We start from the raw sequence: 16168 nt of genomic DNA, 5'->3' as shown, positions 1-16168 counted from the left end.
TGTGTAAAATGTGATTCACTCAGGCAATTTATAAAATGGCTAAATATTTCAGTAATGTACAAATTGATTGAAATATCTGTCTATTTATTTAACAGATTGACTAATAATTAATAAGAGGTTCATAAGGATTTAAAACATCACAATAGACGAATTATGCTAAAATTAGAAGCCAAAACTATAGAAATGTATTTTGAAGATTCGTTTTCTTTTAATCCTATCATTTTCAGTCACTGGGTGCTGAAATTAAAGCATAAACGTGTTTTGAATTCGTTATCATAATAACATAAATGGACAGATGTCTCAGTCTATTTGTAAAATAACTGAATATTTAGGCGTATAATAAATTGCCTAAATGAAAATGATCCACATTTTGACTATAAAATATACACATGATAACATAAGCAATGCTCAGGTGAAATATAAACTTAAAAGGTAACTTATCAAAACATCTTCATCATTACCGATGCCAAGATACCTGCATTTCCTTATTGTTTTCAAGACTAAAATGTATTTCAGTTAGGTCTTTGAAAGTCATTTAGAAGTGATACACATAAGGAAGAGAATTTATGGCTGTCAACTTCTTTGTTATGAGGAACACAATGTTTCGGAGTACATGCTTACTCCTTCATCGGGTGAATGAATGCCAGGAGGCAGAGAGCATATATATATATATATATACATGTAAGTGAGTGAGTGAGTTTTACGCCGCTTTTAGCAATATTCCAGCAATATCACGGCGGGGGACACCAGAAATGGGCTTCACACATTGTACCCATGTCGGGATTCGAACCCGGGTCTTCGGCGTGACGAGCGAACGCTTTAACCACTAGGCTACCCGACCGTCCTATACATGTAAGAACAACATACTTAATAAAATAACAAAAGTGGAAACTAACAAGGGAAGCCAACAGATAATTGGCGCTGATAGGTGATTAGCAACAGACAATGGAAGCCAACACTTTACAGTAATTAGCGCTGATAGTATGGAAGCCAGTACTTAAGTTATCATAGATTTATCCCCATAATAAAGAATTTGACATCCATAAAATTCTCTACTTTATGTGTTTCAGCTGTTGATCAATGTGACCATACCCCCTTACAATATCAATAAAAGCGACACATGCGCTTACGAATGGAACAGCACAGGTCGCGAACTCGTCAAGATTTCTGCTATATCATCCGGGTACTAACGTAGGAAAAACAATAACAAAGGCAACAGCCAGTCCCTGTAGATCAGTGCCCCTTTCAGCTGACACGCCGTTACATAACTGAGTAAAAGAAGCGCACATAAAATGGATTTCGCGTCCGTTATCTGATTCACGTTGACACTGATTGCTGCAAGTTATCTCCAAATAACAAGAAGATATAACGCTTTCGCGTACAACCATAATAAATTTTCGAGGACAGTTCGCGGATGAGGAAAATGGTATTGTTTTAGCGGTACGGAAGACAATACATGTTTATCATTACCTCCCTTTAAAAGTTGTCTGCTTTGGTCGGCGCTACTCTGCACGCTTAGGTTGCGTGTGTGTCAGGTTCGTGGATTTTGTTCAAGTTAAAATATTACTTATTGGGTTTTTTTGCCTGTCAATATTTTCGATTTTTGCAAAGCACCTGATATTTAAGCTCAGTACCAGCCTGACAATCGAGAACTGCCGTCAGGTCGTTACGTAAATAGTTTGTTTCGTAGTCCTGGGTCAATTTGGCCTAGAATCCCCTTTTCTTCAAGAGACAATATTGACAGTTATAAATGCATATGGCGTCATGTATTTAGTTCAAGGCTCTTTTCAAGAATACGAAGTTCCGTTAGCACGACCCGAGAGCCACGATAGGGTCTTGGCGGTAGAACCCCATCTCTACGCGGCTCTCGGCTACGTTAGCACCTGATAATACATTTTGACCTGGTTGGTAGCACAACGATAGAAACTGACAGTTTTAGTCCACTTGTCCTTATAATGATTCATACAGCAAAATCCTTATATAGGCCAATGTTCTACTAGTCCTTATGATACCTTTACTATTGGCAGTTTGGCAAGGACTACAGAACTAGTGCCAACTTCAAATGCCGAAGCAGTTTTCGTAGAATATACCAAGTAGGTCACGTAATATATGACAGTGCCTATCATGCCAAATTGCCAATGTTAAAGTGGATACTTTTAGTGACATACTTTAACACTTAACATTGGCTCCAGTCATAATAAATTTATATGTCATTTTTATTTAACTATGTCTGCAAAATTGTTAAAAACAAATATATTAGAAATCTGGGTAAAGAAGTAGAGAGTCAGAAAGTCATGAAATTACTGGTATATAAAACAAATAAGATATGAAATGACATGGAATCCCGTCCGGGATTCAAACCCACACTGCCAGAGTGAGGCACCTAATCGCCAGCACACAAAGTCAGCGATCTAACCCGGCTTAGACACCGAGGCTTCCGCAAAAATGAAAGTCCGACAACTGGTAATCTAGATCACATACTTTGTGTACCCCTCTGTCATGTGTAAACTGGCATGGCTCCCATGACCGAAAGCTATGAACACGAGTACGAGAATCTGTACTTTACTCAGAAAGTGTTATCCCAAATGTAACATTTGTTACATTTGACCACTTTCTAAATGGCATTGTGTGTTCACAATTATGTTTTTGTTATCAGATTCACCATGAGACTGAGAGTAAGTGCCCAGCTATGTACATGTTTGAGACGCAGATACACCACAGTCACAGGCACAGCCACACAGGTACAGCAGCCACTCAACTACGTCAATGGTCAGAGAAATCAACCTCCGGGACAAGACCCAGCCAACAGATTTGATCTCATAAATCCTGCAACAGGTGAAATTTTGCAATATGCAAGGTGTACCCTTACTTTGTAGATTGTGTATATAAAGTTTCTAATATACATAATATGGGGACAGGGGTTGAGATAAATTTTTTATTGACATTAACTGATTGTCATCCAAAATGTTGTAAAGATATGTTTCATGTTGGTAATGATATATAAGAATGTCAGACAAATTGCAAAAGTGTCAGAATGCAATTTTGCTACTCTTTGCGGTATGGCTGGTACTCATATCTTTACTTGCTACTGTGTAGAGATTATTAGCTGACTATGTTTTTGTATCATTAATATTATGTATTACTATTAGGAATAAATATGTATGATGGGAGACTTTTTGATACGCAAGCACACAAGTACACAATGAAGGAACGTCTTGACGTCGCTTGAGTTAGCTGCAATATTATTTGAATCTTGGGACCCCCCAAATCTTCAACTTTTGGGTCTCTGGGGTTATGATATGGACTCCTTGACTTTCTAAACATTGACATGTTCACAGGTGAAGTTCTGCGTCAGATACAGAACTCTGGAGTGGAGGAAGTAGATGGCGCTATCGATGTTGCTCTGCGGGCGTTTCCAGCCTGGTCTCAAAAGGCAGGGTTCGACAGGGGTCAGGTCCTAAGGAAAGCAGCCCAGCTGATCAGGGTACATACACTGGGGGTGTGGGTGGGCGTTGGTCCAAGGTAGAACTAACCACCGTGGTAAGCAGTAGCTAACATAGAAAAAGTCAATTCTATAAAACCTCTCAGTTAATATAGGTTGATTCTGTGGTGCAGCACATTTAGGACTAGTGGTTATGTAAAATAACTAAATATGGGATTAATACAACTAGCCCATCTAGATTGTTACTAGCCTTAGACTAACAGACTAGTGGCTGTGTCTATCACTGATGTATACTCAGGGACAGTATGTACACACATCAACTGTCTACATATTAGTTTTGTTGTTATGAAAACTTTGAAGTCCTGTAAAGATATTGGACTTTGAGTTAAATTTTAACGACACAATGACAATGAAAAGGTTAATTGTTGTGGTTTAGGGTAGAAATAGTGGGAATCTCTCCAAAGATGTGCCGGTACCAGTAATGCCATTTAAACCATGGTTACAGGAGAGGTGTGAAGAACTGGCCCGTACAGAGGTCCTAGACACAGGGAAGCCGATCTGGGAGGCTCGCTACGACATTCAGGGATGTGCCGACACCATCGACTACTATGGTGGCCTTGCAGCAGCAATAACAGGTATCATTATATCATGCAAAGATTTCCACCATATTCACTGGCCGAGAAGCGGTCACGTCATTTGACATTTAAGGGAAATATGCGTATTGACTCCCATGTCAGGTCTGATAATTTTGCAGTATTGACTTGACATGTATGAATTAATAATAAGAGAATGGAATTACCCAGAAGTGGTATCCCCAAACCAATCAGATGTCTCAGTTGGTTGGAACTCTCTTGTGTTATTGTAGTGAGTGAGTGAGTGAGTATGGTTTTACGCCGCTTTTAGCAATATTCCAGCAATATCACGGCGGGGGACACCAGAAATGGGCTTCACACATTGTACCCATGTCGGGAATCGAACCCAGGTCTTCGGCGTGACAAGCGAATGCTTTAACCACTAGGCTACCCGACCGCCCCTGTGGTATTGTAGCTCACATGGTTTGATCTGCTGAATCTGCTTTTGTCTCATCATTATATAATAGAACAAATATGGACTGCATCCTCAGTCAATGTTTCTTTTTTTTATCATAAAACAGGTCTATAACTGTATACTCATGTGCAAATCTGGGGGCTGTTGGTTGGCCCAGTGGTTAAAGCATTCGCTCATCACACGGGAGACCCGGGTTCGGTTCCCAACATGGGTACGATGTGTAAAGCCCATTTCTGGTGTCCCATGCTGTGATACTGCTGGAATATTGCTAAAAGCAGCGTAAAATCCAACTCACGTCATCTAGACCAGCAGTTCATTTTGCATCACTTTCCTTCAACATGGGGCATGTTTGGTCTTGTGGTATGTGGCGCCTCAATCCACTGTCAAAAGTAACATCCAAGTTATGATCCGATTTGGGAATTTTTACTGACAATTGTTGCAGACTTGGGTCTGAATACTAGCCTCTAAACAAGGTCTAGATAACATGTCTTCAGGGAACTCCACGATAGCATAGCAAGGGTAAAGCTTTACGTTGGCACAGGTTATGCACTTCTGTGTTTATAAGTAGTTACTGACTGATTCTTCCAGGCGACTTCACTCAGCTGGCAGGGGGGTCGTTTGCCTATACGATCCGGGAAGCCCTGGGTGTTGTTGGGGCAATAGGGGCGTGGAACTACCCCTTCCAGATGGCGGCCTGGAAGTCCTCACCTGCATTAGCATGCGGCAACACCATCGTTTTCAAGCCCTCACCCCTCACTCCGCTAACAGCCGTCATGTTAGGAGAGATATATACTGAAGCAGGGCTGCCGGACGGATGTTACAATGTTATTCAGGTGAGACATAGGGGCACCTGGTGGATGTTACAATGTTATTCAGGTGAGACATAGGGGCACCTGATAAATGTTACAATGTTATTCAGGTGAGACATAAGGGCACCTGGTGGATGTTACAATGTTATTCGGGCGAGACATAGGGGCACCTGGCGGATGTTCCATTATTCAGGTGAGACATAGGGGCACCTGGCGGATGTTCCATTATTCAGGTGAGACATAGGGGCACCTGGCGGATGTTTCATTATTCAGGTGAGACATAGGAGCACCTGATAGATGTTACAATGTTATTCAGGTGAGACATAGGGGCACCTGATAGATGTTTCAATGTTATTCAGGTGAGACATAGGGGCACCTGGTGGATGTTACATTATTCAGGTGAGACACAGGGGCACCTGGCGGATGCTACAATGTTATTCAGGTGAGACATAGGGGCACCTGATAGATGTTACAATGTTATTCAGGTGAGACATAGGGGCACCTGATAGATGTTTCAATGTTATTCAGGTGAGACATAGGGGCACCTGGTGGATGTTACATTATTCAGGTGAGACACAGGGGCACCTGGCGGATGTTACAATGTTATTCAGGTGAGACATAGGGGCACCTGGCGGATGTTACAATGTTATTCGGGCGAGACACAGGGGCACCTGGTGGATGCTACAATGTTATTCAGGTGAGACATAGGGGCACCTGGCGGATGTTACAATGTTATTCGGGGGAGACACAGGGGCACCTGGTGGATGTTACAATGTTATTCAGTTGAGACATAGGGGCACCTGATAAATGTTACAATGTTATTCAGGTGAGACATAAGGGCACCTGGTCGATGTTACAATGTTATTCGGGCGAGACATAGGGGCACCTGGCGGATGTTCCATTATTCAGGTGAGACATAGGGGCACCTGGTGGATGCTACAATGTTATTCAGGTGAGACATAGGGACACCTGATAGATGTTTCAATGTTACTCAGGTGAGACACAGGGGCACCTGGTGGATGTTACATTATTCAGAAGAGACATAGGGGCACCTGATAGATGTTACAATGGTATTCAGGTGAGACATAGGGGCACCTGACAGATGTTACAATGTTATTCAGGTGAGACACAGGGGCACCTGATGGATGTTACAATGTTATTCAGGTGAGACATAGGAGCACCTGGCGGATGTTACAATGTTATTCAGGTGAGACATAGGGGCACCTGATAGATGTTACAATGTTATTCAGGTGAGACATAGGGGCACCTGATAGATGTTTCAATGTTATTCAGGTGAGACACAGGGGCACCTGATGGATGTTACAATGTTATTCAGGCGAGACATAGGAGCACCTGGCGGATGTTACAATGTTATTCAGGTGAGACATAGGGGCACCTGATAGATGTTACAATGTTATTCAGGTGAGACATAGGGGCACCTGATAGATGTTTCAATGTTATTCAGGTGAGACACAGGGGCACCTGATAGATGTTACAATGTTATTCAGGTGAGACACAGGGGCACCTGATGGATGTTACAATGTTATTCAGGCGAGACATAGGAGCACCTGGCGGATGTTACAATGTTATTCAGGTGAGACATAGGGGCACCTGATAGATGTTACAATGTTATTCAGGTGAGACATAGGGGCACCTGATAGATGTTTCAATGTTATTCAGGTGAGACACAGGGGCACCTGGTGGATGCTACAATGTTATTCAGGTGAGACATAGGGGCACCTGATAGATGTTACGATGTTATTCAGGTGAGACATAGGGGCACCTGATAGATGTTACAATGTTATTCAGGTGAGACACAGGGGCACCTGATAGATGTTACAATGTTATTCAGGTGAGACACAGGGGCACCTGATGGATGTTACAATGTTATTCAGGTGAGATATAGGGGCACCTGGTGGATGCTACAATGTTATTCAGGTGAGACATAGGGGCACCTGATAGATGTTTCAATGTTATTCAGGTGAGACACAGGGGCACCTGGTGGATGTTACATTATTCAGGTGAGACATAGGGGCACCTGATAGATGTTACAATGTTATTCAGGTGAGACATAGGGGCACCTGATAGATGTTACAATGTTATTCAGGTGAGACACAGGGGCACCTGATGGATGTTACAATGTTATTCAGGTGAGACAAAGGGGCACCTGATGGATGTTACAATGTTATTCAGGTGAGACATAGGGGCACCTGATAGATGTTACAATGTTATTCAGGTGAGACATAGGGGCACCTGATAGATGTTTCAATGTTATTCAGGTGAGACACGGGGGCACCTGGTGGATGTTACAATGTTATTCAGGTGAGACATAGGGGCACCTGATAGATGTTACAATGTTATTCAGGTGAGACATAGGGGCACCTGATAAATGTTACAATGTTATTCAGGTGAGACATAGGGGCACCTGGGGGATGTTACAATGTTATTCAGGTGAGACATAGGGGCACCTGGCGGATGTTCCATTATTCAGGTGAGACATAGGGGCAACTGGCGGATGTTACAATGTTATTCGGGCGAGACATAGGGGTATCTGGTGGATGTTACATTATTCAGGTGAGACATAGGGGCACCTGGTGGATGTTCCATTATTCAAGGGAGACATAGGAGCACCTGGCGGATGTTACAATGTTATTCGGGCGAGACATAGGGGCACCTGGTGGATGTTACAATGTTATTCAGGTGAGACATAGGGGCACCTGATAGATGTTACAGTGTTATTCAGGTGAGACATAGGGGCACCTGATAGATGTTACAATGTTATTCAGGTGAGATATAGGGGCACCTGGCGGATGTTACAATGTTATTCAGGTGAGAGATAGGGGCACCTGGGGAATGTTATGTTATTTAGGTGAGACATAGGGGCACCTGAGGAATGTTACGTTATTTAGGTGAGACATAGGGGCACCTGGGGAGTGTTATGTTATTTAGGTGAGACATAGGGGCACCTGAGGAATGTTACGTTATTCAGGTGAGACATAGGGGCACCTGGGGAATGTTACATTATTCAGGTGAGACATAGGGGCACCTGGGGAATGTTACGTTATTCAGGTGAGACATAGAGGCACCTGGGGAATGTTACGTTATTCAGGTGAGACATAGGGGCACCTGGGGAATGTTACGTTATTTAGGTGAGACATAGAGGCACCTGGGGAATGTTACGTTATTCAGGTGAGACATAGAGGCACCTGGGGAATGTTACGTTATTCAGGTGAGACATAGGGGCACCTGGGGAATGTTACGTTATTCAGGTGAGACATAGGGGCACCTGGGGAATGTTACGTTATTCAGGTGAAACATAGGGGCACCTGGGGAATGTTACGTTATTCAGGTGAGACATAGGGGAACCTGGGGAATGTTACGTTATTCAGGTGAGACATAGGGGCACCTGGGGAATGTTACGTTATTTAGGTGAGACATAGGGGCACCTGGGGAATGTTACGTTATTTAGGTGAGACATAGCAGGACCTGGGGAATGTTATATTATTCAGGTGAGACATAGCAGCACCTGGGGAATGTTACGTTATTCAGATGAGCTGTTGGACCACCTGCTGGATGCTAGGAGCAGATTTTGATTTAACTCACTCACTCTGATGCAGCAATCCTTTAGTGCCTCATCACCCTTGTTATGCTTCGTGGTTGCAGGGCGAGGGGGAGACGGGGCAGTTGTTGTCTCGACACCCTGGAGTGGCTAAGATGTCCTTTACAGGGAGTGTCCCAACGGGGGCCCGCATTATGGAAGCATGTGCCCAGGTCAGTATCCATGGTAACCAAGTGAATCCCTAATCGGGGAGCGGTGGTCAGCCTCACTGACTTTGTTGATGCATGTCATCGTATCCCAATCACTGGTTTGTCTGGTCACATTGCATTATTTACAGACCCCTGTCATACAGATGAAATGTTGCTGAGTACAGCATTAAACAACAAACAAACAAAAAAATATCAGGGTTTTACCTTGACTTACAAAAGTAGGGGTCCAGAGGACCCCAAATAATGATTTTTAAGGTTCCTTGCAGGCTATATGAGGGTTCTGTAAAGTAATGAAATGGTGTGGTGTACTGTACATTCAGATAATTACTTAAGAGCCTAGAATGAATTAAGGATCATATGGATAGATTCTTTTCTTTTTCTGCTTCCATTCTCTACATTTGTACCTTCTGGACACACATTTGTGCATCGTGTAAACCAGGATATAATTAATTGACATGTATTAGCCATAAGTAGTATTCACATTCACATACACAGAAAATAGAAGTTTGTGCATGATTATTTGTTTTAAAATATTTGTTCGTTGAGAGTAGCAAGAAACCAGATTCCTTTGTTGCAATGATAATGAATGTTTTGCCAGGACATTAAGCACGTCACTCTGGAGCTGGGAGGCAAGTCACCACTCATCATATTCTCTGATGCGGACATGGACAACGCTGTGAAAGGGGCAATGTTAGCCAACTTCAGCAACCAAGGACAGGTACAGTGTTGCAGTGTTGGTCGATATTTACAGGTTTTGGTACAAACAGGCCATCAGACCAGAATGTAGTGATTCCTTCATTATCATCTCACTTCCTGCCTCACACACTTTATTGGGGGCGGTCGGGTAGCCTAGTGGTTAAAGCGTTCGCTCGTCACGCCGAAGACCCGGGTTCGATTCCCGACAATGGGTACAATGTGTGAAGCCCATTTCTGGTGTCCTCCGCCGTGATATTGCTGGAATATTGCTTAAAGCGGTGTAAATCTATACTCACTCACTCACTCACATACTTTATTGTCCCCAAAAGTACCTACAGATGTACTACAGATCGATTAATTGGGACCCCCTAAACCTTAGATGGTGAAGATCTGGGTTAGAAGAGGTCCTCAGTAACCCATGCTTGGCGTAAATGGTGACTATGCTTGTCGTAAGAGGGATCGGGTTCAGGTGGTCATGCTCGCTGACTTGATTGATGCATGTCATCATATCCCATTTGCGTGGATCAATCTAGATATTGATCATGATATCAGTCATGGGATTGTCTGGTTCAGATTCAATTATGTACAGACCGCCATCATATATTTGGAATATTAAGAGTGCAGCGTTCAAGAAATAAATCTGTGTGTTAGGCAGTCTTACTATCACACACTGAGGCTTTGGCTTCTATCACCCAGGTGTGCTCGAACGGAACACGAGTGTTTGTCCAGAAGGATGTGGTGAAAGAGTTCCTTAAGAAGCTCGTAGAGCGCACGCAAAAGATGAAGATTGGGGATCCGAATGTTGAAGACACAACTGTCGGTGCTACAATCAGCAGCAGCCAGGCAGACAAGGTGCTGGCATATGTTCAAAGGGCTAAGAAAGAGGTAAAATTTTGCTTTTTTTTTTTTTTGAAATATGTTCTACCTAAAATCTGGAGAGAAAAAAATTATATTACCTTTTCTTCAAATCTGAGGCTTGATACCTGTAAATTTCATTAGAAACTGTGAGGTTTCAGAGCTGAAACACATGCAGGTGTCATATCAGAACCTCTATATTAATATTTTCTTTTGTGGTCATCAACAAAATCATGGTCCAATATAGATTTGATACTGCTTGTGAACCAACTAGACGGTAGGATTCTTAAAGGTCTTGATAGAATTATCACTTCTCGTAATACTCGAAAAATCCTTTCTTTCCAAAAGACATTTTCTTTGGTACACACGTACTCAGGACTTTTCAGCTTTCAGCCACAGGGTAGAAAGTGTGAACATGTAATAATAAAAAAGTGACCACCAAAATTCAAATGCTGAAAAAGTCCAAAAGATCCTCTTCAATGTGAATGTTGAGAGTTTGCCTGTTTGTTTGTTCAGGGTGCTACTGTGGTGTATGGTGGAGAGAGGGTGTCTCAATCTGACCCCCGGCTCGCACACGGGCATTATCTGTCTCCCTGCATACTGGCAGACTGCCACGACCACATGACCGTTGTACGAGAGGAAGTGTTTGGTAGTGTCATGTCGGTGTTGACCTTTGACACGGAAGAGGAAGTGTTGAGGCGTGCCAACGAGACAGAGTTTGGCCTTGCAGGAGGTGTCTTTACCAGGTGAGGAGAGATCAGTTTCCAGGTGTTTCTCGCTGTCCAAAAGCCTCACACACTCACTCCATGATGTAACATAGAAACAATGATATGACAGGAATCTGCTTCCACTCATTATTTAGAGAGTATTGAAATTCCACATCACTCTTGGGATGATCACTTTCAGAGATCTGTGTCGGGCGCACCGTGTCGCAGCGGGGATGGAGGCAGGGTCACTCTATGTCAACAACTACAACATCTACCCTGTCGGGGTCCCCTTCGGGGGCTACAAGAAATCAGGAATCGGACGGGAAAATGGCAGGGACACCCTGGACTACTACAGTCAGATCAAGTCGGTGTATGTGGAGATGAATGATGTGGATTGTCCATACTGAGTATGTGGCCGGTTGGTCTTGAGGTCTAGCTGGTTGGTCTTGAGGTCTAGCTGGTTGGTCTTGAGGCCTAGCTGGTTGGACTTGAGATCTAGCTTGTTGGTCTTGAGGTCTAGTTGGTTGGTCTTGAGATCTAGGCTGTTGGTCTTGAGGTCTAGCTGGTTGGTCTTGAGGTCTAGCTGGTTGGTCTTCAGGGCTAGCCAGTGGGTCTTGAGGTCTAGTTGGTTGGTCTTGAGATCTAGGCTGTTGGTCTTGAGGTTTAGCTGGTTGGTCTTGAGGTCGAGCTGGCTGGTCTTGAGGTCTAGCTGGTTGGTCTTGAGATCTAGGCTGTTGGTCTTAATGTTGGTATTAAGCACTAATTCTCCATACATTGTTTTCTACAGTCTTTCTGATCTTATCACATAATATGTCTATGAAGGACTTTGTGTTCCCATTAGTGTGGAGCCTTTGAAGAAGTGTTGACAGGATCTATCTTGAGACAGATGTCTTCCTCACCAGGCCATGCAGGGCTTCAGTACACAAAATATTTGCATCCTACATGAAGGTTGCGAATGGATGCAAATAATTTGCACTACAAAAAAAGTCCCATGCAGATATACTACTCAAAAAAAGTTAAGGATCACCCAATTCTTTCATATTGGTAATGTTAATCTGTCATGGCATGAGAGATTAACTATTGTAATATGGAAGAATCAGGTGATCCTTAACTTCTTTTGAGTAGTATATTTTGTAATTCTGATGCATGTAGTGGTTTTATCATATGATACGTAGGACAGGTGGTGACATTCCTAGGACATCAGTGGCAGGTTACTGTGATCTGCTTTCAGTAACAAGTATGTGCCATTTGTTTTGGTTACTTTGAAGTCCACAGAGTTGTTTCATTGAATTCCACAAAGGGACATCATATTTGATTGTATTCTAGATAGCCCTTCCGAATGTTCTTGAAAAGCTGGTCAGTGATTCAAAGGTCAAATCTACTCTCAAGGTCATATACAAAAAACTGTGGTTATAACGAACTCAAAGGGACAACTAATTTTTGTTTGTTATAACCTTAGTTCATTATTAGCATATAGACAGGATATATATACAGCAAATACCCAGGACCAAAAAACAGTATGTTATAATTGTCAGTTCGCTATAAGCGTGTTAGTTATAAACGTAGTTTACTGTATTAAAACATGTACTGGTATGTGTGTGATAACTCAAGCAGTGTTCACCTTATTAGGATGAACTTTGGTACACGTCATCCTAAGGATGGCGCAATGAATTGGTATCTTTGAGTGACCTTCAAGGGTCAAGGTGGCTGGAATGATCATCAGGAAGTTCTGCTTCTTTGTGAACTGAACCAACCCTAAGTGTTTGTATGACATGTAAGAGCAAATTGAAATTGAGAGTCAAGGTAATTAAATCAAAAGTGCACAGGTCTTATAAAATTGTCTTGCATTAGTCATGACACTAAATGAGGTCATAAAGCCGGAAGTGGATATGATTTTTTTTATTAATGTTGTTACAGGCATAGGACTTTGTATTGCAGTTGTTTTGCATTCATAATAGGGCTTTGCTACCCGGGTACCCCACCCGCTATTGCTCCACCCTAACCGGGTACCCCATCCAGTATAGCTTGAGCGGGGTTGTTCAAACTAGTATGTAACCAAATAAACAGTTGTGTACAATCAACCAGGGAAAGGGCCTCCCTACATAAATGTATTCCTTGATGAATAAAACACTGGAATACAGTATTTGACTACCTTTGGACTTGGAATAATTAAGGACTTTTTAAAAAAAATTCAAATGGAAATAAAAATGAAATGTGTGGCAAACTTCATGATGATGCGGGCGGTGCCTGAGAACCAAGACTATTATTTTTTTAAGCCTTATACATGTTATTGAGGTAGCTAGAGGCACATCTTCAAGGCAGTCAGGAGAAGGTGGGGATGTGGCTGCTTCTATTCTGTTATGTTGTGCCAACAGCTTTCCAGTTGTTTATGAATTATTATTCAATTAAATAGAACCCCTCGAATATGAGGTATCATGGTTGAGAACATGTGTTACTTGTGTGCTGCTAATGTATGTGTGGTGAGTGGGATATGTTTAGAGACTGCAGAATATGTATGAATGACAATATATATTCAGACATTGTTGGAGATGCACTGGATGAGGATTACCATGATTTACATTTTATACAAATTATGTTTTTTTTATGTTCAGTTTTTGATTAGTTTAGTTCTGTCACAATTACACGGACATTATTAACATGTACACTGAACATTGGGAGTTCAGGTTCCAGAAAGGGTAAAGGGGACAGTTGGTAAAGATTGGCACCCTCTTTTTTGAGGGTTTGCAAAATGATCATTCCTTGTCAGGCTTTTTGTTCATACTTTAGAGGACAAGTGTCTCCTCATGTGAGAGACAGTATTTTCACACACACACCTTGGTTTAGAGAGGGATGGAATAATTTCAATAATTTGTAGAGGGAATTCTCAAAGTGTTTCAAGGGTTGCATGCAGCCGGCTGCTCTAAACCTGCAGCTAAGAAGTGCTTACCATTTTATCATGCCGAAAATGTTGAGCACATACTTTATATATCTTTATGAATGAATGTACATCTCTACACTGTAATAAAGTTGTTTTCAACATTACTTTTCGTGATCAATTTTTACATTACATCAGATGAGGAGAAATTGGTTTTATGTCACATTCAAGATGATTGCATATACATACCGACATTCGTGTGTGTGTCTGTGTGCTTGTACTAGTCCTGACCTGGGCCGGTCTTCTAGTGCTAGCTCACTAAGATACCATGCCACAGGTTCAAATGGATACCCCGCTCAGACACAGTATACAGACTCCAGGCCGACCCGTCCTTGTTTTAGCCGAGCACCAGTCAGGGTAGCAACGTCTCTTAACATCTTTTCGTATGATGCGGTCAGGGATCGAACCCCCACCTCCAGGCAGACGCTCTTTCCACTAGACCCCGGCAGCGGACACATTACATCAGCAATATTTTAGCATCATTTATACTTTGACAACTGAGGAAAACCAAGGGTGCACATTAAGTATATTAATACACTGTATACTACACAGGTTTTGATAATGATGTTCATCTTCCACGATCGACCTTAACATACTTACAAACCGCCTCTGTGGTCTAGTGGTAGAGCGTCCGCCCCAAGCGTGGAAGGTCCGGGGTTCGATCCCCGACTGTGTCATACCAAAAGGTGTTAAAAGATGGTACTTGATGTTACCCTGTCTGGCGCTCGGCATTAAGGGGCTAAAACAAGGACTGGTCGGCTCGGAGTCAGTATACTGAGGCTGAGTGGGGTATCCATGTTAAACCGCGGCATGGTATCTCAGTGAGCTAGCACTATAAATCGGCATCAGTCCCGACGAGAACAACCAGCCACACACACACATACACGTATGAGCACATCGCTATATAAGTGCAATAATCTTGGACGCGACGTTAAACCCAGTTTCACCTCACCTCACCTAATATACTTACAGGATACTAAACAAGCTTCCCATTTTATTTCGAATTTATATCCTGAGTGGAATATTATACTTGTCCCGAGCTTTAGTGAGGGTAGTGAAAAATTATTCACAATTTGAACTGACAACATATCCCAGTGATCTCTAGTACTGTGGCACTGTGTTTACTGTCACATATATTATACATCACATATTTACGAACGCAAAAAAACCCAATGAATAGGTGTTTGTTGGTGACACACAAGCTATGGTCGCGGTAACCATTGTAGCTTTCAAACTGTGCCTTCACTGTACCTCTCTATGCTGATGAGTCCCTGTAGTTTTGTTTAATGATGATATCCACAATATTCCAGCAATATAACAGCTTTGGTTGGTTGGTTGGTTTTACGCCGCACTCAGCAATATTCCAGCTATATGACGGCGGTCTGTAAATAATCGAGTCTGAACCAGATAATTCAGTGATTAATATCATGAGCATCAATCCACGCAATTGGGATCAATGACAAGTATCAACCAAGTCAGCGAGCCAGACCACCCAATCCCGTTAGTTGCCTTTTACGACAAGCATAGTCACCTTTTACGGCAAGAATGGGTTGCTGAAGACCTATTCTACCCCGGAATCTTCATGGGTCCAAATTAACATCAGGTGAAGAAACACCCACGTCTCCAGCAGGGCGACCCAACCCTTCGGTGCTACCCCACCACCCTCAAGCAGTGAGAGTGAGTTGGTGTAATGACGCTTGGCTTGATGTGGGCGACTGAATTGGATTTTACTCCGCGTTTAGCAATATTCCAGCATTATCATGTTGGGGGACACCAGAAATGGGCTTCACACATTGTACCCATGTAGGGAACGAAACCCAGGCCTTTGGCGGGATGAGTGAACACTTTAACCACCTTTTGAACCACTGATAAATACTTTATGTTCATGTCAATCCCTGTATCACTCTAT

At 42.6% G+C, this 16168-nt stretch overlaps 1 protein-coding gene across 2 annotated transcripts; it reads left to right on the top strand.

Annotated features, from left to right (window-relative positions):
* Window positions 1–1496: 1496 nt before the first annotated feature.
* LOC139464850 (4-trimethylaminobutyraldehyde dehydrogenase-like) lies at window positions 1497–11862 on the top strand. Of its 2 annotated transcripts, none has more exons than XM_071246401.1 (10): window positions 1497–1535; window positions 2657–2835; window positions 3339–3484; window positions 3948–4077; window positions 5078–5322; window positions 8962–9069; window positions 9665–9784; window positions 10459–10647; window positions 11134–11363; window positions 11524–11862. In XM_071246401.1, the coding sequence occupies exons 2-10, from the start codon at window positions 2664–2666 to the stop codon at window positions 11729–11731; spliced, it is 1548 nt and encodes a 515-aa protein (XP_071102502.1). In that variant the 5' UTR covers window positions 1497–1535; window positions 2657–2663; the 3' UTR covers window positions 11732–11862. The 2 variants fall into 2 exon arrangements, with proteins under 2 accessions (XP_071102502.1, XP_071102503.1); XM_071246402.1 differs by lacking the exon at window positions 1497–1535 and adding an exon at window positions 2028–2093.
* Window positions 11863–16168: the final 4306 nt, after the last annotated feature.

This window comes from Haliotis cracherodii, unplaced genomic scaffold (assembly GCF_022045235.1).
Source record: "Haliotis cracherodii isolate W230 unplaced genomic scaffold, xgHalCrac1.p SCAF_17, whole genome shotgun sequence".
Lineage (NCBI taxonomy): Eukaryota > Metazoa > Mollusca > Gastropoda > Lepetellida > Haliotidae > Haliotis > Haliotis cracherodii.
The sequence above is the reverse complement of the archived record's forward strand: the minus strand, read 5'-3'. Positions and strand labels throughout refer to the sequence as shown.